Here is a 25,146-nt window from a genome sequence, read left to right as displayed (position 1 = left end):
CACCATGGAGCCTTGTGTCCACCATGCAGCCGTGTGCCCACTTTGCAGCCGTGTGCCCAGTTTCCACCATGGAGCCTTGTGTCCACCTTGCAGCCATGTGCCCAGTGCCCACTATGGAGCCGTGTGCCCACCTTGCAGCCGTGTGCCCAGTGCCCACTTTGCAGCCGTGTGCCCAGTGCCCACCATGGAGCCGTGTGTCCACCTTGCAGCCTACCTGTGGAGCCGAGGAGAGGAACAGGAGAGCCGCCCAGGTAATCAGAGTGCAGCAGGAGAAACAGTGATAGCAGCTGTCATTTCAATAGCCGTCTTCCCGCCGCGCAACGTCATATACAGCCCCGCCCCCTGGCCGGGGAACTTTGATAAACAGATCACCCGTCCAATCCCAGTGACGGGTGTTCTGTCAATCAAAGTCCCGGGACCAGGGGGCGGGGCTGTATCTGACCGCGAGCGGCGGGGAACGCGGCTAGTGAAATGACAGCTGTTATCTCTGTTCCCCCTGCTGCACTCTTAACACCTAGGCTGCTCTCTCTCTCTCTCTTCCCCCTCCGGCCTCGGTGATTGCTGGGAGAAGGACTCCCATTTGAAACACGCTCACTGCTCGCCCCCCCCGCCTCCCAGGCAGCCCCTCCTCGCCAGACCTCAGAATCCACTTGCAAAATCCGAGCAGGCGAGTGGATTTTTGAGGGCTGAAGTAGATTGTTCTTAAAAAAAAAGAGCTGATTATTTTTCATAGTGTGTTCTTTTTTTTTTTCTTGGGGCTGGGGTCGGGCCACCTTCGGGAAAGAATCCTACTCTTATCTTCCCTTCTTCTTTCCTCTTCTTCTTTCTCACTTCTTCCTCTCCTTCTTTTCTTAGCAATTTCCTTTTTTTTCTGCTTATTATTCATCAACAAGTAAATTTGGGATTTTTTTCTCTTGTTTTTTCTACAATTGTCTGCATATATAATTTAGAGTTTGGACTATTTACCTAATAGATTCCTTTATTAATACGACCCATTTTTTTAGGTATTTTAGAAACAATGCACAGGAGATGTATGCTCCTTTTCTTGTATGTCACGATAACTATATTTATCTTCTTGGGACTTTAGCTTTCTCATATTTTATTTATTTATCTTTCCTCTCACGTGCCCCCTCCCATCCACAGTTTGAACCCATTTGGGGTGGATGGGTGGTCCGGAGGCACGCTAAGCCTGATATAAGATATAGTCTTTTTTTATTATTTTCTTTAGTCCCTTATACCTGACATTTGCATGTTTTCGGTATTTATCTGATAAATATGAACATGCATTTGAGCACCAAACTCTACCGATATTTTTGTTATGATCTTTATCCCATATTTGCATTCTTTATACTGCATTTGTAACTTGTTTTCTTATGCAAAACTCAATAAAAATATTAAACAAGAAAAAAAAGAGCCAGAGCTTTTATTTCAATCTTGAGACCCTTAGGGATAGGGGAGTTTAAAGGGTCACTAAAGGAAAACATTTTTTTAGCTAAAAAGCTTCCTTTACCTTACTGCAGTCCTGGTTTCATGTCCTCGTTGTTAATTTTTGCTCTGATGTTGCTGTAATTCTGCTCTGTTCTGCACACTTCCTGGTTGTCTGTTTCCTGATCACCACAGTGCTGGGAGATTTTAGTTTCGTTTTCCTAACCATCACTCTCTATGGCTCTGTCCAGCACAGAGGCATTAAATTACATGCAAAAACAAAGCTAGCTGCAAAAACGAAAGTGAAACTACAGGTACATTATATGATTGATTTTTATCTATTTTTAATCGTTTTTAAAAGGAATCAGTTAACTAGTATGTCTCTATACCCTGTAAACAGTAATTTCCTCAAAAAAAAATGTTTTCCTTTAGTGACCCTTTAAATTATAATCGCACTATGTTTCTTCTTTGAAATATCTCTAACTATGTGTCCTATCACAAGAGATAAAATCTTAATTATATAATCTAGGGTTGTCCCGATACCACTTTTTTAAGACCGAGTACAAGTACCGATACTTTCTTTCAAGTACTCACCAATACCGATTACCGATACTTTTTTAATCTCATGAGACCGTGATGCTTTGAAACCTGTTGTCTCAGTTTAGAAGTCCTTTGATAAAAGATACCAGCCAGTCTGCAGCCCTAATAGCAGGACAGAGAAAAAGGAAGTAATATTGTGGTCCAACACCTAGCATGACAAATGTTTTACTGGTTGGAGTTCTTAGAATACAAACAGGTTTGAAAACATTGTACTTGGCAGCACTCATCTAATGCCCCATCTGCACACTATCAAGGGAAATGTGACAATTGTGATGAATGAAGTGCACTTGTTAGCATACTTCATAAAAGCAGTTGTGCTCTACTGTAATGCAATCTCCAGCAGTCGGCATGGGGGTGAAGTCAGGCTTGGAGTGACATTTTTATTTATGAGGGCAAGGTTTTAATGGCCTGTATTGTTGTCTGCAGCATGGAAGTGTATGCTGACCACTGATGGGCACAAGGTGAATATCATGGTGGTGTTTTATTTTATTTAATGTGGTTGATATCCTTTGTGGCCCTTTTTGGGAACATGTATCTCTGTGGTTTCTGTATATGTCACTATTCCATTATTATTTTTTACTGTGTGTTAGTTCCATTTTGGAGGACCACGACCTACCCAATCCGATACCTGGGAGAGAGAGAGAGGCCAGCGTGGATACCTGGGAGAGAGAGAGAGAGAGAGAGGCCAGCGTGTAATGCCTGTGTGGATACCTGGGAGAGATAGAGAGGCCAGCGTGTAATGCCTGTGTGGATACCTGGGAGAGATAGAGAGAGGCCAGCGTGTAATGCCTGTGTGGATACCTGGGAGAGATAGAGAGGCCAGCGTGTAATGCCTGTGTGGATACCTGGGAGAGATGGAGAGGCCAGCGTGTAATGCCTGTGTGGATACCTGGGAGAGATAGAGAGAGGCCAGCGTGTAATGCCTGTGTGGATACCTGGGAGAGATAGAGAGGCCAGCGTGTAATGCCTGTGTGGATACCTGGGAGAGATAGAGAGGCCAGCGTGTAATGCCTGTGTGGATACCTGGGAGAGATAGAGAGAGGCCAGCGTGTAATGCCTGTGTGGATAACTGGGAGAGATAGAGAGGCCAGCGTGTAATGCCTGTGTGGATACCTGGGAGAGATAGAGAGGCCAGCGTGTAATGCCTGTGTGGATACCTGGGAGAGATAGAGAGGCCAGCGTGTAATGCCTGTGTGGATACCTGGGAGAGATAGAGAGGCCAGCGTGTAATGCCTGTGTGGATACCTGGGAGAGATAGAGAGAGGCCAGCGTGTAATGCCTGTGTGGATACCTGGGAGAGATAGAGAGAGGCCAGCGTGTAATGCCTGTGTGGATACCTGGGAGAGAGAGAGAGGCCAGTGTGTAATGCCTGTGTGGATACCTGGGAGAGATAGAGAGGCCAGCGTGTAATGCCTGTGTGAATACCTGGGAGAGATAGAGAGGCCAGCGTGTAATGCCTGTGTGGATACCTGGGAGAGAGAGAGAAAGAGGGGCCAGCGTGTAATGCTTGTCTGGATACCTGGGAGAGAGAGAGGCTGCGTGTAATGCCTGTGTCCCTGTATAACCCTCAGACGGCAGCCATCCAGTGTACAAAAGCCGCGCCTCCTCCTTGTCCGTGATAGGTGAACTCAGTTTCCCAGCAGTGAGTTAGTGTTCCGCCTATCACGGACATCCTCTCATCCTCGTCCATGGGATGAGGATGAGAGGGTGTCCGTGATAGGCAGAACACTGACTCACTTGCTGGGAGTGTTCCCCTATCACGGACAAGGAGGCGCGGCTTTAATACATTGGATGGCTGCCATCTGAGGATTATACATGGACACAGGCATTACACGCTGCCTCTCTCTCTCCCAGGTATCGGATCAGGCATCGGGAGGATTTGCGCGAGTACAAGTACTCGCGCAAATGCTCTGTATCGATACCGATAGTAGTATCTGTATCAGGACAACCCTAATATAATCCCTCCCAGTACTTTCAGATATAAATCTTTCTTTCCTTCTACTGTTAAATACACTGGTTCTACAACCTCTACATCTTCTACATGAGAAAAACCCACTGTGATTCAGAGAAGTAACTTGGCCTTGGGGTTCAGTATGTGGGCAGCACACTCAGATCTTTTCTGCCCTTTTGTCATATATGGTTTATACATGTGGATGAGAAAGCCTTTATGAATGGGGAGCCTACCTTATTGAACATCTACGGATTTAAAGCGCTTTTTGCCAATCTTTCACTAGAGAAGCATGTGGTAAATGGCTGTCTCATGAGAGGTGGAGGCACTTGAGCACTAATTATGGGCACTTTTGTGTGATTTTTGCACACAAAGGATGGATATGGATTATACTTTGTGTAGCTATCTTCTGTAAACTATGAATTGTCCTGCACCTGATGTAATGGAGATAAAGAGATCTAAGCATGTTTATAGTCCATACCAGTAAAGCAGTCTAGGTTGACAACCATGGCTTCCTCCATATATACAATGGGGGAGTGACAAAACCACACAGGGGCAGGAAGTGTGTTATTTGCTGGATCATCAGGTGAAAATAAAGCAAATGAAGCATGAAAAAAGAAAACAAATGCAGCAACCTCACCAAGCCCCAGTAATCCCCCATAAAAATGTTGGGTTTTGGGTTTAGATACACGGTTTCTATTCTATTAATTTAGATTTTTTGCTCTGAGGGCTCTCACACCCATTAATATTTAATTAAGATTAATGATTAAAGATTAGTTGTCTAATAATGGTTAGGGGTGTTAAAATTAAGCCTCCTATTTTGACCCCCTGGTCTTTCCCTTAGACATGCTAGGTTCATCCAAATATCCTTTCTCTGAAGTCAGGGGTTAAGTATTCTAATTCTGTTTTTTTTTTTTAAAGGGGTTGTAAAGGTAAAACATTTTTTTACTAAATAGCTTCCTTTACCTTAGTGCAGTCCTCCTTTACTCACCTCATCCTTCGATTTTGCTTTTAAATGTCCTTATTTCTTCTGAGAAATCCTCACTTCCTGTTCTTCTGTCTATAACTCCACACAGTAATGCGAGGCTTTCTTCCTGGTGTGGAGTGTCGTGCTTGCCCCCTCCCTTGGACTACATGAGAGTCAGGACGCTCTATACGTTGCAGATAGAGAAAGGAGCTGTGTGTTAGTGGGCGTCCTGACTCTCTTGTTGTCCAAGGGAAGGGGCAAGCACGACACTCCACACCAGGGAGAAAGCCTACTAGCTATGTGCTAAAAATATTTTGGGAATAGAATTGCAGTGGAACCTCGGATTGCGAGTAACGCGGTTAACGGGTATGTCGCAATACGAGCACTGTTTCTTAAAAAATCTAAGTCCTTTTGCAAGTGTTGTCTCGCAAAACGAGCAGGATTCAGGCCAAAGTGGTGTGCAGTACAGGCATATCCCACTTTTAAGTACACAATGGGGTTTATTTACTAAAGCTGGAAAGTGCAAAATCAGGCTCACTTCTGCATAATTCACATATTACTGAGTACTTTTTGACCCAAGATATGGCTATATGCACCATATCACCTATGTCAAAAACTAGATTTAGCCTAGCATCCTAACTAGAAGAGGGTGTCACACTTTATCTGAGTAAATTCTGGTATATTTAAACATTTTTATGATGACAGGTGTTCATTAATATATAATCTGGTACTGATACAGTGTGTTAGCCATTATGATATGCTTTTCAACTATCAGGAAGTTAGAGAAATGTTCTATAAAGTGAAAGTAATTCTCTTCTTAGACAATTCAAACTGGAACATGTGTTCCAGTTTAAAGGTTTACCAGTTGTGCTAATGACAGCTACAATTTTGGATTTTCCATTATTTTCTGTTTTAGTGACAATGGTCACCATATAATCTATAATATACTAAGATTTTAAGGCTTTTTTTTTTTCTTCTCCTAGGTTGCACGAAGGCTGTGCCCACATCATGTTGGACATTATCTTGGCATGGATGTGCATGATACTCCTGATGTATCTCGATCTCTGTCCCTACAGCCGGGTATGGTGATTACAATAGAACCAGGTAAAAAATGTGCTCCTTCCAAACACTGGAGAACTGGTTTGAACAGACTGCATAGTTTTATGTTTATGTTTAAAGCGGGGTTCCCATCACATATTTCAAATTTTAAAAATATCTGCTTTCATCTCTCTTTCTATATGTCTCTATGGTGTCACTTACTATTTTAAGATGTCCCGCTGTTCCGCCGAGTTATTGTAAAGGAACACTTTATATCTTTGCCTCTTGAACGTTTTCATTTTGCTTGTGGGCATTGTGAAGCCCACAAGCAGTTGCTTCCGGGAATACTATGGATGACGGTGCCCGTCCCGCCCCATTCTCGTGCGTCCGCAATAGCACTGCAGCGCCGCGCCGTCAAACACGAGCGGCGGCGAAAGTGCACGTTGTTGTGATGGCAACCCATAAATATCAACAAGCCCGGAGACACAGGGGAAGCGCACGGCATCCTGGGAGCCGAGGGAGCTGACGTCAGGATCCTCGGTGAATAGGAAGGCAGATTTCGTGGGACCGCATAGCAACGGGCATTTCAAGGTGAGTAAAAAAAATGTTTTAGTTTATTTTTATTTTTTAGGTCTAATCTACACTTTAAATACACACAATAAGAAAGACCAAATGGCTGTACTGCCAAACTATTTTTAGCTGAAGATATCGATCATGTGTACTCTTTCATATGCATGTGTTTTGGAAAGGAGATGACCGCACATTGATTTGCCCAAATGCGTATTAAACCCAAAAGCAAACATTTATTTAATTGCTGCTTACAAATTCTTAGATGTGATGGCTATATTCGATTTTTTTTTTAAGTTGTTTTTCTTCCGTTTTCATCTTGTAATCTGGCCAGTAACAAACAAAACATTTCCCATCACACAACATATTGTCCCTGTCTAACAATTTGCGGTAAAAACCGAGGGTTTAGTTTGTACACATTTGCAGATATATGTGTACGCCGCAGAAAACAGAGGAGCCTTGATGTAAGCAAAGCTCCTCTGTATAGGGCAGTAATGGTGAGCCTTGGCACCCCAGATTTTTTGGAACTACATTTCTCATGATACTCCACTACACTGCAGTGTGTCTGAGCATCATGGGAAATGTAGTTCCAAAACATCTAGGGTGCCGAGGTTCGCCATCACTGGTATAGGGTGTTACATATCCATGTGTTCTCTTAGCAACGTGTATAACAATACTTTAAAAACAAGTGTATATACAGCTAATACAGAAAAATATGAAGCGTATTCATTGTTATTCTTTCCCATTAAAGCGGATGTGCCATGGGAACAAAATATTAAAAGCCAGCAGCTACAAATACTGCAGCTGCTGACTTTTAATATTAGGACACTTACCTGTCCTGGAGTCCAGCGCCGATCGCAGCAGAGCACGAGCGATCGCTCGTCACTCTGCTGCTCCCCCCGCCATCCACGCTGAGGGAACCAGGAAGTGAAGCGCTGCGGCTTCACTGCCCGGTTCCCTACGGCGCATGCGCGAGTCGCGCTGCGCCCGCCGATTGGCTCACACGCTGTGTGCTGGGAGCCGAGTGTTCCCAGCACACCGCGGGCGACAGACGGGATGTGACGGAATGCCCGTCTTTTGCCCGTAGCGTGTGGCCGGAAGTGGGTGCAAATACCTGTCTTTAGACGGGTATCTGCACCCCCCTCCCCCCTGAAAGGTGTCAAATGTGACACCGGAGGGGGGGAGGGTTCCGATCAGCGGGACTCCACTTTAGGGTGGAGAACCGCTTTAAGCTCATTTGCAAGAAAAATCTTTTGGGGTGCACCCTACCAGGATAGTAAGCACTTCAAGCGTGGTGCATTACCAAGCCTTTATGACTCAGATTTGCCAGGCCGCAACTTGGTCGTTTGTGCTTACGTTCACTAATCCCTATCAGGTGAACATAAGATGGCAGGAGGATGCAGCCTTTGGCGCAGTATGCTGCAGGCAGCATTATAGGTCCTCATGTCTGATGGCGGTCTGCGTTGTTGGTGTCTCCCTCCCCTCAGTAAGCATTGCTTTGGGACATCCCACTTAGTAAGTACTAGACTCTGTGTCCCGTGATGTACGATAAAGAAAATAGGATTTTTATAACAGCTTACCTGTAAAATCCTTTTCTCTTCCGCTCATGGACGGACACAGCAGCCTTTGACCTTAGGGTTATATCCACTTCCTTCCAGGAGAGTTAGGCAGAATTACAGCATTTAAAGTGTTAACAACTTTTCTTCATTGCAGCTCCTCCCAGGGGGCGTGGTTCCCCGGGTATAAACCACACCCTGCTCTAGCAGCCTCAGTTTTTCTCTGCCTAACGTCAGGAAAGGACAGGGCCCTCTAGAGTGCCTGTTCTCTTGAGATTTTTTTGCGTTTTTTTTCGCTTTTTATTGTTTTGTTCCTGCATTTTTGGATCCTCAGATTCTTCTATCAACTGCCGACTGGGTGACAGGCTGGGTCTGGACTCTTGTAGTCCCCCCCATGTTCGGCCATCGAACGTGTGCCGGCCCTCAGCTCAGCTTTGGGTCGTCCACGATAGGTCCCATTGCTCCAGGGGCGGCCAGGGAACTTCTTGTTCCAGGGCACACATATGACCGGTCTCTATGGCTTTGTCACAGTGTGTCTGGCCGACAGCCATGCTGTTAGTGGACGTTGGTTCTGTCTGGGATACCTCCAGCCGGTGGTCACAAGACGGGTAAGTATGGCCCCTTGCTCAGGTAAGGTGGTATGGCTGGAATTTTCCCCTGGGAGGTCGACTGTGGGTTCACCCTGCTTTCTCCTCTCTCCTTTATTTCCTCTCCCTCCTTCCCCATTTGGGTAGTGGCTGTGAGGGGGGGCCTTCTGGGGTCTCTTTATTACCACAGGACCGGTGTGTGTTTTGACATACAGGTTTTTGTGTGCTGCGCTGGGTGCTGTGTCACTATGGGTGTTTTAAACTGCGCAACGGCCGCCATTTTGCCGTGGTCACAGTTTATATGGCTCGGCGGCCATTTTCCTGTAGTCCTATGGTGTTTTCCCCTCATACGGCGGCCATCTTGGATTTCTTTTGGCCTCGTGCGGTCGTTTTAGCGCTGCAAAAAGACCGCGAATCTCCCTGAGGTGACAGACGCAATGCAGTCGGTTTTAGTGCACACCTCAGACTTTCTCAGCTCACGCTGCACCGGGTGGGGTGGTGAGTTCCCTGGGGGCCTCTACCTCTGTTGTAGCAGCCAGGAGGTGACTGGTGGGTGGTTCTGCCTTGCAGTTCAGGGTGACACAGCGGTGGGGCATTATGGAGCCTAAACCGGGTACTTCTGCCCCAGCAATGCATGAGTTAACCTTTGGTGCCCCTCCCCCTGCCACATCTGAGGCAATGTCGGCTGTCCTGGAGGCGTTTCTCGCCAGGTTTGAAGTGGCTAGTGGTCAGAACGGGGGTAAAAAGCGCCCCCCTCCCTGAGCCTGCTTCTGGGGATGTCTCTGACACGGAATCAGGCCCTGCTATTGCTTCTGTCTCTGGTTTTGTAATGTCAGATGATGCGGGCTTAACCCACGCGGACGGTGAGGATGACTCTGCTTCAGGGTCAGTTGCTGATAAGGAATTTGTTGGAGCTCTTATTTCTGCGGTGTGTGATACTCGGAAACTTGAGGATTTGGCGGAGGCAACTGATGTGCCAGTCCCTTTTGGGTTCCGCAAACCGCCACGCACCGCAAAAGTGTTTCCTTGTGTTCCTTATTTGGACAAATTGTACAAGGAATGGGATACACCGCAAAAAGTTTTTGCCGTTCCAAAATGCTTTGCAACCCGTTATCCCTTTGAGGAGGACTTTTTGTAAAAGTGGGTCTCTCCTCTGTCTGTGGACCCTCCCGTGTCCAGATTGAGCAAAGCCACCACGTTGCCTGTGGAAGGGGCTCCTGCATTTAAGGACCCTGCTGATAGGAGAGTGGAGGCTGTGGCCCGCTCCCTCTTCACTGTAGTGGGTTCGGCTGTGAGGCCGGTTTTGGCCGGGACTCTAGTGTCACAGACTCTAACTGAAAGGGCGAAGCTTCTGCTGCAGGAGCTGGAGGAACAGGATGCTTCCGAGACCTGTAAGGACCTGGCTGAACAATTGGTTCAGGGTCTGAAGTTCGTCTGTGAGTCGGTCCTGGATGCGCTCCCCTTGCTTTCCAGAGCCTATGCGGTGGTATTGCGCCGCCTTGTGTGGCTGAAATGCTGGTCTGCGGACCAGTCCTCAAAAAAGGCCTTGGTGGATTTGCCCTTTAAGGGTGAGTGGCTTTTTGGGGCATCCCTGGATGACATCATTAAGGATGCCACAGGTGGTAAGAGCACGTTGCTCCCACAGTCTGGGAAGGGCAAGGAGCCTCGTTGTAGGCAAGGGCCCTCCTTTACTGCTCCCAAGCGTTTTTTCGTGCGCCCAGCGCGGCGGGAAAAGGTCCGCAAGGTGCTAAGGCCCCCGATGTGGGACAGAAGCGCACCTGATACCGCAAGCCCAACAAGCCTGCGGACAAGCCTGCTTCCGCATAAAGGTCTGCCCCCGCCCAGGTCTCGGGTGGGGGGCCGGCTTCGCGAATTCGCAGCTCGGTGGAGGTCTTTTCTTTCCGCCCGTTGGGTTTGTGAAGTAGTTTCCTCAGGGTACAAGATAGTTTCTCTCTTGTCCGCCAAACAGATTATTTCCTTCCAACCTCCAGCTTCCTCCGGATCGCCGGCAGTGATTGTGCCGGTTCCATTGCAGGAACGGTTTCAGGGGTTTTACTCCAATCTGTTCGTGGTCCCCAAGAAGGAAGGGGTCCGTCCAATCCTGGACCTCAAGGCCCTCAATTGTTTTGTCAAAGTGCAAAAGTTCAGGATGGAGTCGATTCGCTCCATCAGGGGGACTTTCTGGCGTCCTTGGATATCATGGACGCGTACCTACATGTTCCCATATGCATAAAGCATCAGAGATTTCTGCGCTTTGCGATCGGGGAGGACCACTTTCAATTTGTGGCCCTCCCATTCGGCTTGGCCTCGGCACTGCAGGTTTTCACCAAGGTGCTCGCCCCGATACTAGCCCTGCTGAGGCAGCAAGGGATCGCTATTGTGGGATATCTGGACGACCTTCTCCTGCAAGCTTCCTCAGAATTAGAAGAGGACGTGTCTATCACGTGTCAGACTCTCCAAGAGCTCGGCTGGCTTCTGAATATCCAGAAGTCAGTGTTAGTTCCGTCCCAGAGACTGGAATACCTGGGATTAATTTTGGATTCCGCAGAGGCAAGAGTTTTTTCCTCCCGACGGAGAAACTGAAGACCCTGCAATCTGCTGTGAGGCAGTTGTCGACCCAGAAGTGGTCGTCTCTTCGATTCTGCATGAGAGTTCTGGGTCTGATGGTGGCGGTCGCGTATGCCCAATTCCACACCAGGGAGCTACAGAAGGAAATTCTGTCACGTTGGGACAAGCTCCCATCTTCTCTGGATTACCAGATCCAGTTGAGCCATCGGGTCAAGTCTTCCCTGGTGTGGTGGCTGACGTCTCCGGGGCTTCGGACCGGGAAGTCCTTTCTACCATGCCGCTGGACAGTGGTCACGACGGATGCCAGCCTCTCCGGTTAGGGGGGCGTTTGGGGCACCCAGTCAGCCCAGGGGCGCTGGACTCAGGAGGAGTCCCGCCTACCGATCAATATTCTGGAGCTCCAAGCAATCAAGCTGTGCCTTGCCAGGTGGTCCCTGGATCTGCAGGACCGACCGGTCAGGATCCAGTCCGACAACGCCACGGCCGTGGCGTACGTCAATCATCAGGGAGGCACAAGGAGCTCAGCTGCAGCCACGGAGGTCGCGCACATCCTTCGGTGGGCCGAAAGGTCCGTTCCGGCTCTATCGGCCGTGTACATTCCGGGGGTACAGAATTGGCAAGCCGACTTCCTAAGTCGCACTACACTAGACTAAGGAGAGTGGTCACTCCACCCGGAGGTGTTTAGGAGTCTGTACCAAAAGTGGGGCACTCCGGACGTGGACCTCCTAGCGTCCCGTCTCAATCGGAAGGTGCCACGGTTCGTGGCCAGGTCAAAGGACCCGTGGGCGGACGCGTCAGACACGTTGGTAGTACCTTGGGGTCACTATCGTCTAATCTACACATTCCCTCCTCTGAAGCTTCTTCCTCGCCTGCTGCGCAGAGTGGAACCCGAAGGGATTCCAACAATCCTGATCGCCCCAGATTGGCCGCGCCGCTGCTGGTACGCGGGTCTGGTGGCAGACGCCCCCTGGCGTCTACCCCTGAGAGAAGATCTTCTGTCGCAGGGTCCGATCTTCCACCCTGCTTTACAGTCGCTGGCTTTAACGGCGTGGCTGTTGAGAGCCAGGTGCTGAAGGACCGGGGCCTATCAGGCTCGGTGGTTTCTACCATGCTGCGTGCACGGAAGTCTACTTCTAGGAGAATTTACCATCGTACGTGGAAGGCCTACATCTCTATGTGTGAGGAGATGAAGTGTCACCCCCGTACATACGTGGTGTCTCGGATTCTGCTGTTTCTACAGCGGGGAGTGGAACAGGCTCTCGCCTTGAGTACGGTCAAGAGTCAGATTTCTGCTCTGGCTGTTTACTTTCAGCGACCCTTGGCAGCGCACTCCTTGGTACGCACGTTTGTGCAGGGAGTCCGGCATGTGGCCCCTCCAGTGTGCCCTCCACTGCCCCCATGGGACTTGAATTTTGTCCTCTCAGTGCTTCAACAAGCTCCCGTTGAGGACATTCGGGAGATCCCCTTGTTGACTCTGTCACAGAAGGTGGTTTTTCTGGTAGCAATTACCTCGATCAGACGAGTGTCTGAACTGGCGGCCTTGTCCTGCAAGGCCCCCTACTTGGTCATCCATAAGGATAAGGTGGTGCTGCGTCCTCAGCCTTCTTTTCTCCAAAAGGTTGTTTCGGCTTTTCACATTAATGAGGACATTGTTCTTCCATCCTTATGTCCTCAGCCGAAGAACCCGAAGGAGGCCACTTTACATTCCCTGGATGTGGTTCGGGCCCTTCGAGTGTACTTATCGGTGACGGCTCTGTTCCGGGAAGTCGGACTCACTGTTCGTGTCGGTGACTGGTCCTAGAAAGGTCCTGGCAGTCTCCGTCGGCCACCATTTCTAGGTGGATCCGAGAGGTTGTGCTTCAGGCCTTGGCCCTGAAGGGGCGGGCGCCTCCTTTTCGGGTCATGACGTATTCGACCAGGGCGATCGGTGCCTCTTGGGCTTTCCGCCATCAAGCCTCTGTGTTGCAGGTGTGTAAGGCAGCGACCTGGTCGTCGGTCCACACTTTTTCAAAGTTTTACAAGGTGGATGTGAGTGCATCTTCTGATGCCTCCTTCGGCCGCAGGGTGTTACAGGCGGCAGTTTAAGGTTGGAGTTCCTCCATTTAGTAACTCCGGTTTTGTTTGGGGGGTTAGCTTGGTTTGCTGTGTTGTTTTCCCACCCCTCAAAATTTTTTGGCACTGCTTGGGGACGTCCCTAAGGTCAAAGGCTGCTGTGTCCGTCCATGAATGGAAGAGAAAATAGGATTTTTGTTCATGGACGGACACAGCACCCACCCCTCCTTTGTTTGTACTGCTTGTTACGAACTGAGGCTGCTAGAGCAGGGTGTGGGTTATACCCGGGGAACCACGCCCCCTGGGAGTAGCTGCACTGAAGAGAGGTTGTTTACACTTTAAGTGCTGTAATTCTGCCTAACTCTTCTGGAAGGAAGCGGATATAACCCTAAGGTCAAAGGCTGCTGTGTCCGCCCATGAACTTAGAGAAATTGATTTTACGGTGAGTACAAAAATCCTATTTTCTTGGAGTACATCACGGGACACAGAGTTTCCACCCCTCTTGTTTGGGGATATTGGGACACTTATTGCTTTGCGACAAAAACTGAGGTGCTCCCAGTATGGGAGGGGTTATATAGGGAGGGAATATCCTGTTCTAATTGATTACACCAGTGTCCAGCACCTGAAGGTGGACCATATAACCCACTTAGTAAGTACTAGACTCTGTGTCCCGTGATGTACTCCAAGAAAAGGATTTTACAGGTAAGCTGTTATAAAAATGGCTGAAGAAGAGACACGCATGTCTCGAACGCGCGCACCTCCCCACTGAACCCTAACCCTGAAGTGATGACCGTACAGCCGCACACTGGGGAAACAAGCTCCCCTTCTCCAAGGTTCCGAGGGCGTTCGGCCCCCACCGACGCAGCCACTCGAGGCAAGGGAATTAGCTAGTTCAAGTCCACAGGACACCGAGTGATAAACGTCTTCCCCGGGACCCCCAGCGGATGAACCTACATGCTAGATGCCTTTTTGTGAGTACACATATTTGTGATTTAATTTTATCATATATTAAAAATATCAACTTACTACGCTTAGAAGGCGCCGCTCTGTTTCTTTTTTGTGTTTCTCCAGATACTTCATCTGACAGCAGGCTGCCACTAAGTGAAAGTTTTATGTTATATATTAATGGACATTAATTATGGACTGATGCAACTCCATTAATTGATTATTTCTAGATCACTGGCTGTGACCAGTGTTCCCTTATCCAATAATTATCCCTTAATTGTTCCTTTCCCTACCTACCCTCCCTTTTCAATAGGTCTGTCAGTACATCCCAGGAGTGCGCTCAATTATCTGTGTTATTTGTGTTATAAAAATCCTATTTTCTGGAGTACACCACGGGACACCAAGGTGCTTCCCTGATGGGAGGGGTTATATGGAGGGGAACTGTCTTCAATTGGTTGTGCCAGTGTCCAATCACCGCTGTTGACCCTTAACCTATTATGTAAAGATAAAGGCTCTGTGTCCCGTGGTGTACTCCAAGAAAAGGATTTTACAGGTAAGCTGTTTTAAAAATCCTGTTTTTTATTTTATTTACATACTGTCATCAGTCAGTATCCCTGATCATCGCCACACCAGTCATATGATGACGCTGTAGTGCACTGGTGACGGTATGTAAAAATAAATACAAATTGTGACAAAAAAGTGAATTTTAGTTAATTTCTTAATTTTCACCAAAAATTGGAATTGTAAAAAACTTACCATGATTCTTACTAAATGCCTCAGACTGTCTATTTTCCAAAAAGGGATAATTTGGCGTTTTAGGGCCTCAAGAAATGAGATACATTTTCAAATATATACTGTATACCATAGTTTGTTGACGCTATAAATTTCACAGAAAACCAATTAATATACACTTATTGGATTTTTTTTTACCAAAGACATGTAGCAGAATAAATTTCAGCAGACAGCGTAGCCTTTCCAGCAGACAGTGTACTAAATCTTCACACTTTTACAGGTTTTCAGGTGTGTCTTATAGCATGTACTCCACTGGGCGCTGTGGTTCTTTCTACTGACTCCTATGTAATTACTGTGTTCTGAAAGAAAAGGACGACAGGTGACTTACAGAATAGCACTGCCTGGTCTGACATCCTCCAAGACAGCCCAAAATACTACCTTCTGTAAGAAGGTCATTAAAGGCATTTCACTTAGGGGCTCAAAAGTAAGGCCCTGAAAGACCGAAAACTCTGGGACCATAGGAATGTTGGCAGGGTGGACTATTTGGGTAACAACCCCTGCCCATTGCCATATACAAACATTCAGGCCACATTTACACTTATCCATTCTGGTGATGTTCATTTTGAATGGCACACAAATGCAAAAAGGCAATGCACTTTAGATACACATGCATTGCAGCACACCACAGTGGACAGTAACACACTACCATTTATTGATGTGTGTTACTTCAGAAAAAAATGCATGTCAGTTTTTTGCCTGCTGTGGTGGGTTGACAGCCCCTTGATTTGAATAGGCTGCCTTATTGCAACAGGCATTCCAATGTGCCGCAATGCGTGTTAACCCAGGCAGTACATCAGAACAACAAACAAAAATGGGCCCTCAAAGACTAATTTTTTGCATAGACAATGGTTACACAGCCACGTAGCAACATAAACAGAATGCAACAAGAATAGGTCTAGATGCAATATGTGGGTCCTTTGATTGTTACTGCATCAATGTGCTTGTACATAAAGTTGTCATGTAAGCCCTGGTTCACATTGATGCGATTTGGCATTGGTAATTGCCACCGATTTTTCAAATCCCATGCCAAATTGCCGGCAATGGCAGCATCTGAACTGCTGCGACACCGCAGACTGATTCCCAAAAGTAGTTTCTGTACTACTTTTGGTGATTTCGGGGTGCGATTTCTATTGATATCTGTGCAGAAACCCGCACAGATGTCTCTGAAATCGCCCCTGAAGTCGGGACTGACATGCGGGAATGAAATTGTGTGAGTTCAGCTGAATTCGCACAATTTCATTCCCGCAGTCAGTGTGAACCTAGGCTAAAGGATGGAATTAGAGCTGTATATGTGGCCTTGGCGTTTACTGTGTTGCAAGTGTACAACATAATAAATACATCGCTGAATGACTTTGTTTCCTAAATTCTGCTTTTAAAAGACAAAAAACAAAACAGATTAAGTTGAAAAAAGAAAAATGTCAGCAACAATAAATTGTATTAAATGTACAGTACATGCACAGTGAATTAACTCAGGAATATTTTTTTTCATTTTAGGTATTTACATTCCTTTGAATGACACTGAGATTCCTGAAAAATACAGAGGTGTAGGAATTCGCATTGAAGATGATGTAGTAATTACAGAAGGGGCTCCCATTATTCTCTCTGCTCAGTGTCCTAAAGAAATCTACGAAATACAACAAATTTGTGGGCAAGGCCGATGATTCAAGTAATAAGATACAGAAGTTTAAAGCTAAACAAGAGTTGTGACGTACAATGTGTTAACAATACATAAACACTTCAATAAAAATATTGGAAAAGAACAATACGTAAACACACACTTTATATATACCCCCAAACTTGAAAAATGCCTATTATATAGAAAAACTGTATGCTATATATTTTAAACAGTAACTCCAGTTTTGTTTAGAAAAAAACATTCCCCTCTGGGCATTCTATGTACATTGAAGGGATTTTAACAAACTTTGGTAAAGATGCCTACTTTTTGTTATTCTGAAGAAACAGTAGTTTGTTTGTCTGTGTCCATGTGAATCTGTATGAAAGTAATTTAATAATTATCAACCAGCTACTGCACCTGCATGGCTCTAATGAGAAAAGTGTCAGGGTCTACATCCCTTTAGATGTGATTTCCCTGTGGGAGTATCATACAAAAATTAAATTTGTGTTGCAGGGGATGCCCAAAATGTGACTTGTATCATAGGGCCAGATTCACAAAGGAGATACGACGGAGTATCTCAGATACTCCATCGTATCTCTCAGAGTATCTATGCGACTGATTCATAGAATCAGTTACGCATAGATAGCCAGAAGATCCGACAGGTGTAATGGACTTACACTGTCGGATCTTAGGATGCAATACCGCGGCCGCCGCTGGGGGGAGTTTGCTTCGTAAACCAGCATCGGGTATGCAAATTAGGAGTTACGGCGATCCACAAAGATTTTTCCCGTTGTTACGTCGTCGCAAGTGTTAGATTTCCGTCGCAAAGATAGGGCACCTTTAATATGGTGGAAAAGCACTCCACCATGTTAAAGTATGCCCGTCTTTCCCGCGTCGCTTTTGAATTTTTTTTACATTTTTTCTTTTTCCCGGAGTAAGTCATTTGATCACGTTGCGATTCACAAAACGTCGGCGCGTCGTAATTTTGCGCAAAGCACGTCGGGAAATTTGCAACGGGAGCATGCGCAGTACGTCCGGCGCGGGAGCGCACCTAATTTAAATGGTACCCGCCCCATTTGAATTGGGCCGCCTTGCGCCGGACGTGTTTACGATACACCGCTGCAAATTTCCAGGTAAGTGCTTTGTGGATCGAGCACTTAATCGGAAAACTTGCGGCGGTGTAACGTAAACGGGTTACGTTACGCTGCGCCCAAGCTACGTGAATCTGCCCCTTAATGTCTACTTCTGGGAAAATTAGTAAGCCAATCACACAAGCAGGACATTTCTAGTGGGTGTATTCTATACTATTTGTGTACCAAACACCTCCAGGTTGCCATATTGCTTTGCATTTCACAGAAAATTACAGGGCTGCAGATTTAAAAGGAAAGGTAATTTTTAACAACATTCAATTACAATGTAACTTGTATCGCAGTTGTATACGCTATATTATTTTTATTTGATATTTTTTTTAAAAAAAAAATCATGAAAACAGAGTTAACCTTTAACATATTTGACATTCATTTTAAAAAAGTGTTATAGTAAGAAACAAATTCTGGTAACATTGATTTTCTTAAATTTTACTCAAAAATAAATCGCTGGATTAACATGACATACTAAATTGTACATTTTTTAACTCATCCCAGACCCCCTCTCAAATTTTTTTTTTTCACACCATATGGTATGACCTGACCTCCTGTTACCTAACAAACTTTTTCAGTGCGATAACTACGTCTTATGCTGCGTACACACGCTCGGAATTTCCAACAACAAATGTTCAATGGGAGCTTGTTGTCGGAAATTCCGACCGTGTGTAGGCTCCATCGGACATTTGCTGTTGTAAATTCCGACAACAAAAATTTTGTGTGTCGTGTGTAGACAATTCCGACGCACAAAATTCCACTCATGCTCTGAATCAAGTACGAGACGGAAGCACTCGGTCTGGTAAAACTAGCGTTCGTAATGGAGACAACACATTCGTCACGCTGTAACAGACTGAAAAGCATGAGACTGAAAAGCACGAATCGTCTCTCACAAACTTCTACTAGCATGAGATTAGCAAAAGGAGCCCAAAGGGTGGCACACTTGGTATTGAACTTTTATAGTTCTGTTGTACATGACCGCATTCTTGGCGATCGGAATTTCCCACAACATTTGTGCGACCATGTCTATGCAAGACAAGTTTGAGCCAACATCCGTCGGAAAAAAATCCACGGTTTTGTTGTCGGAATGTCCAATCATAAAACAGGTATTCCACGGCAATAAAAGGTAAATTTCTCTGTTTATTAAAACATGCTATACTTTCCCTTAAATTATATAAAGTAAACCTATCGGGGGGGAAAAATGGAGACTTACATTGTTGCACACATTCTGAAAAGGCTAGTTGGCCGGCTGTGTTACCTTTCTCTCCTTATAGCTTCTGTCGAATCGGCCACCAGCCATGATACACATTGAGCCATCTGTCTATTGGTGGTGTTTTATTCTTTTTTATGACTAGTCTGCCTGGAATGCCATCATCCTCCCTCACAACTAGTTTATACATAGGTATATTTATATTTTCTGTTAAATGGCTGCGTTCGATATCATTTGTGACCTCGGTTAGCTCAGATTTGGGATCCTATACTTGGACCTTTCTTTGTCTTTCATAATACCTATTTTCATATTTAAAAACTGGAGGTTATGATGGATGGGAATAGGGGGGTGTTTTAGTAGTTTTAGGGTTTATGAGGTAGTCCTTTATGGAGTGCTGTTATATTCTTGTACTATAGTTCAATGTATTTTTGGGACAAATTTTTCTCTTTTTTTTATATTTCATTGGTATGATAATAAAGCTTTTCATACTGTGATATCCCTTTATTGGTACAGATATTTATATTCAATGAATTTGTCTTCTTTTTCCTGTTGTTTATATAAACATTACCTAGTCTGCATTTTCAATGGTGCTGGCCAGCACGTTGCTAGAACCTAGGACACACTATTGTTATAGGTTTATCATCATCGGAGTCTTCCTCAGCTCCATCAAGTGCCATGTCCTCCACAATGTCCACAGGAAACTTAATGTTGATTCAGGGCTGGCTGTACTCAGCCACCTGTGCATTCTGCCTGCAGCGGTTTAAAGTGGATGTAAACTCGAAATTTTTTATTTATTTTTTTGATGTCACAATGTACAGTATACGATTTCCTATCACCTGTGCCCAGTCTTGCCACACAGAGTTAATCCAGCTCTGAGCAATCCTCTTTTATTGTTCAGTGAAATAAAACGGACTTACAGAGAAAAACCTTAGTTTGTTACGCCCCCTTACTGTGAGTGACAGGTTATTAACATATCTCATGCACCAGCCTGGAGACAGGCATTATTTTTTAATTCCCACCCCCACTCCTTTTCTGAAGTCATGTGGTTACTTTTCTGGATTTTGACTGGATGTTAGTGATCATAGCATAATTCAGTGTAAGGAATACATAGGAGAAAATGCATGTTGACAAGGGGAGTGTAGAGGAGGGCGGGGAGTCTACTGACATTACGACTCCACCCAACGAGCTCCAGACAACAGACCCACCCACAGAATCTGCAGTTTTTCAGTTCTTATAACAGACACAGGGGAGACATTTGACAGGTAAGGATACATGCAGGAGGCATGTATATCCTTATAGATCAGCACTATGGCAGTAGTTTAGAAAGGATGAGAGTGGGTTTACATCCACTTTAAGTATGCTTTGGTGCCATCCCTTGCAGATACCTTCTCTGACTCTCCCTTTCCACTCGATCATGCCAGTTCTTTGGTCCCTGTCACCCCCTCTGACTTCCAAAAATCTACCTCTAAAGAGACTGTATTTGAAGCACCAAAGTCTCCAGCAATCACCTCCAGTTTACAGAAGGTTGTTGATGTGGTACATCCTACCCTGCATCTGGAGGATCAACCTGCTGTTCCAGGCCTTAAGTTGTTTAGGGCCCGTACAGCTGCAAAGAATTTCCTAACGCATCCACTGTTTGATTCATTTCTCTATATGAAATAGAAGCACCCTAAAGGGTCCTGGGCCCCACCTGAGAGTGTGCCTTTTTGAGAGGGAATTTGGAAACTGGTGGTCTTTTCCCACTGTAGTTAGAACAGTAATCCATCTTAACAGTAAACTAAATTGGTGGAGGGAGTTCTCACTTTTAAGGACCATGTCAGAATGCATTTCCCCTTTCCTGTAACAGATAAAGAAAATCTCTGGAGCCTTATACACTATATAACATAGAATGGTGTTTAAGTCTGCAGAGTGTACTATTCTGTATATAAGTACAGAAGGAAAATGAAAGAATTACAGGGAATGAGTAACCCTGTAATAATAGTATCTCACTTTTACAAAAAAGTGCAACATTACAGACATAACGAACACACTCTGAAGGTAAATGGGAATGTACAATCAGCAGCAAGGAGGGGGGAAGGGGGGAGAAGAAAGGGGAGTAGAGGGCAAGGTCATAGGCAGCTTGAAAAGTAATAGTCTAGAGTGTATGAGCACAGCAGGGCATGTATCACTAGGTGTCGCCCTGTGCATCAACCCAACAGTTCCATATTTGATCAAATTTGTGTGGGCAGTTCCTACTAGCATATATCAATTAATACAGGGGAAGAGTATCATTAATAGCCTTTTCCATCCACTCACAGTGGGGGTAAGAAAGACTTCCAATACAGAAGAATTTCCCTATGTGCATAATATTCCTTGTATAACACAAAAAGTTGTGTTTACCAGGCACAACTCCTTCTTCCAGGCCCAATAACCAAATAGTTGAATCCAATGGAAGTGGGAGACCACTAACATTGTTAACTGTATCCACCACTCCATTCCAATAATGTTTTATAGCCAGGCATGACCAAAAGATATGAACATAAGTACCAACCTCTGTGCCACAGCGAGTGAAAATATCTGAGGTCACAGGGTATATAAGAGAAAGTCGCTGGGGTGTATAATAAACACAATGCAGGAATTTCAGTTGAAGGAACCGATCCCTAGAAGGAATCATGTTTTTAAAAAAGTGAAGTATGCAGTCTTCCCAGTCGTCATCTGTTATAGAGGGAATATCGGCCTGCCTTTTGTTGTAAAGATCAGTAATTTTGGGCAAGGTTAAAGGAATCAATTGAGAATAAAGTGCAACAGTGGTTAAGAGAGATATTCCGAAGACAACAGCTGTCAGAGGGCAGTATGTTATGAAGGAATTGTGCAGCAACCACACGGAAATCGGAAAAACATATGATTTGGCAATCGATAACAGTCTCACAGCATATTAAAGGACAGAAGGGAGCCTGTAGCATAATATGCTTGAATAGCGTAATTCTGTGTCTGGCCCATAGAGGAGTATCCGGGATTGTGTGGAAGTGAGAAAGATTGGGATTGCCCCACAAGGGAGTAAACGGAGAGTATGTGTCATCTACCACATATTGAGCTCTAACTTGCTTCCAAACAAGAGGTATTGTTTTTATTGGAGTAGTAAAAGCCGGGTTAGCCGGGAGTGTAACTGCAGTGTTGTCCCTGGGTTGTGCAAACCACCATCGAATCGTCACACAGATGGCCACCCAGTAATATAGCATAAAATTCAGGAGAGCTAAGCTGTCACAGTCAAGAAAAAGGTACAATGTCAACTTGGCTGTTCTAGAAAGGCGTCTGGCCCATAGTACAGTGGTAATTGTTTTTTCTAATTTAGCAAAAAATTACTTGGGTATAGGCACCGGGGATTGAGCAAAAAAGTACAGAAATTTAGGTAAAAATATTTTTTTTATAAGATTTGCCTGACTAGTACTAAGAGGAAGAGATGTAGAGCATTTTCTAACAAAATTGTGAAGCAGTGGGAGATGATTATCTGTTGTATAGCAGGAAAGATTATGTTGAACCTACACCCAGGTAAGGAAATTTAGTCACAACCTTAAGTGGAGCAAAAGAAATCGTGTATTTGGGTCCCGAAGTAATAGGAAACACTAGGGACTTATTCCATTAACAAAAAAAGCCTGAAAAAGTGCCGAAGGTGTCAATAATCGCCAGGGCAGAGCGAAGGGAAACGGCACAAATCTCCTAAATATAGTAGGCTGTAGTCGGCCTACAGTGATATTCTTTCTTCCAGGGACTCACAGGTAGTCCCTGCAGTGACATCGCAGAAAATACATTTAAGGGGTTCAAGCTCTAAGTCAGAGAGCCCCAGGGAAAGGGGCAACCCTGCCTAGTAGCTCTAAGCATGGGAACGGGAGGGGACAAAGTAGAATTGTGATAGGGGGACAGACGCATGGAATGAAATTGGGGCCGCAAAGATCTTATTTTTAAAGGTTTTCTTTATGAAAATCAAAATATTTTAATTAGAAAAATTGAATAGTAGCTATACAAATCTTAGGACCATGTCAATAAAGCAGTGAATATGACATTCACTGCAAGTCACCATTTGTGAATGTCACATTAACAGTTTTATAAATATGCCCCTTAGTCTGGAAGGCTTCCATCTCCGAGAAGGGGTTACTTCAGTTCCAGGTTTATAACCCTTATTATAACATAGGTGTGTAAAGAGGGAAAAAAAACACACTTTTGATTCTAATCTGTTATAAAACACCTAATCAAGTTTCATCTCAGGACACTATACAAACTATCTGCTGTTACTGGAATGGCTATTCAGACCTCTGAAATTGTTAGCTTGTCATCAATAGGAATGTTTATTTATTTATTACAGGTACTTACGGTGCCTTGAAAAAGTATTCATATCCCTTGACATTTTTCATTTTTTTTTTCATGTTACAACCAAAAACTTAAATGTATTTTATTGGTATTTTATGTGATAGACCAACACAAAGTGGCACATACTTGTGAAGTGGGAGAAAAATGACAAATGATTTTCCACATTTTTTACAAATAAATATCTAAAAAAAATGTGGGCGTGCATTTGTATTCAGCCCCCTTTACTCTGATACCAATAATTAAAATCCATCAAGACACGACCGTCCACCTAAACTGACAGGCTGGGCAAGGAGAGCAATAATCAGAGAAGCAGCCAAGAGGCCCATGGTAACTCTGGAGGAGCTGTAGAGATTTACAGCTCAGGTGGGAGAATCTGTCTCCAGGACAACTAATAATGGCGCATGCCACAAATCTGGCATTTATGGAAGAGTGGCAAAAAGAAAGCCATTGTTGAAAGAAAGCCATAAGAAGTCCTGTTTGCAGTTTGTGAGAAGCCATGTGGGGGACACATGGAAAACATGTGGAAGAAGGTGCTCTGGTCAGATGAGACCAAAATGCAACTTTTTGGCCTTAAAACGCTAAGTGTGATGGAAAACTAACACTGCACATCACCCTGAACACACCATGCCCACTGTGAAACATGGTGGTGGCAGCATCATGTTGTGGGGATCAGTAGCGGGTGGTGCTCAATTTTTTGGGGGGGGCAACCACTGTGCCCATCAAATGCAGCCACTGTACCCATAAATTGCCACCACTGTGCCATCAAACGCAGCTACTATACCCATCAATTGCTGCCAGTGTGTCCATCTATTGCTGCTACTGTGCCCATCATTTGCTGCCAGTGTGCCCATCAGTTGCGGCTTCTGTGCCTATCAATTGCTGCTACTGTGCCCATCAATTGCTGCTAGTGTGCCCATCAATTGCCGCTACTGTCCTGATCAAATGCTGCCAGTGTGCATCCCCTGCCCGCCCGGAACTTATCTTGTCTGTGGGGCAGCGGGTCACGGCGGTGTCCTCCACGCTCCTCGATATCTTCTCCCGTCCTCTCTTCCCGTCCTCTGCTATGATTGGATGCCTGATAGGCTGCCTGATAGGATGCCTGATAGGCGTCCAATCGCAGCGCCTGTCATTTCAGCCAATCAGGTGACAGGTAACAGACCCAAGCACCTGATTGGCTGAGTGGCGGTTTAGTGTTAGGAAAGCTTTCCTAACACAACGCTGATTGAACTGCGAGCGCCCAGCATGGCGCCTGCTGTACACATTTTTGGACACCTATTAGAGCCTATGGCTCTAATCAGGGGCTTCCAAAAAATACCCAGCCGCTGTAATTCAGGCTCCTGGTGCCAGAAAAGGGGCCCGGCGCCTGAATAGGGGGTGGCAGCAGCGACCATAGATATTCATGCAATGCATGAATCTATGGTGATAGAGGAGGTGGCACCCATGCGCCCCTTATGGTCGCACCGCTAATGGTGGGGAAGCTTTTTTGAGCAGGGACAGGAAGCTGGTCACAGTTAGGAAGATGGAGCCAAATACTATGGAATCTTAGAAGAAAACCTGTTCGAGTCTGCAAAAGACTTGAGACTGAAGTGGAGGTTCACCTTCCAGCAGGACAACGACCCCTGCAAAGCTACAATGGAATGGTTTAGAAGAGATCAAAGCATATTCATGTATTAGAATGGCCCAGTCTAAGTCCAGACCTTAATCCAATTGAGAATCTGTGGCAAAAATTATAAAATTGCTGTTAACAGATGCTGCAAATCTGACAGAGCTTGAGCTATTTTGCAAAGAAGAAT

General features: G+C 45.4%; 1 protein-coding gene across 2 annotated transcripts in view; it reads left to right on the top strand.

Moving 5' to 3' along the window:
- The window catches only part of XPNPEP3 (X-prolyl aminopeptidase 3), a 255,076-nt gene that overhangs the window by 226,116 nt on the left and 3,814 nt on the right, over positions 1–25,146 (top strand). The window contains exons 9-10 of one of the 2 annotated variants that reach the window (XM_040359657.1): positions 5,924–6,044; positions 16,540–16,711. In XM_040359657.1, coding sequence (XP_040215591.1) covers positions 5,924–6,044; positions 16,540–16,706 — 288 coding nt within the window. In that variant the 3' untranslated portion in view covers positions 16,707–16,711. The remainder of the gene's footprint in view (positions 1–5,923; positions 6,045–16,539; positions 16,712–25,146) is intronic. The other variant, XM_040359658.1, reaches the window with a different exon arrangement.

This window comes from Rana temporaria, chromosome 7 (assembly GCF_905171775.1).
Source record: "Rana temporaria chromosome 7, aRanTem1.1, whole genome shotgun sequence".
Classification (NCBI taxonomy): Eukaryota; Metazoa; Chordata; class Amphibia; order Anura; family Ranidae; genus Rana; species Rana temporaria.
The sequence above is the reverse complement of the archived record's forward strand: the minus strand, read 5'-3'. Positions and strand labels throughout refer to the sequence as shown.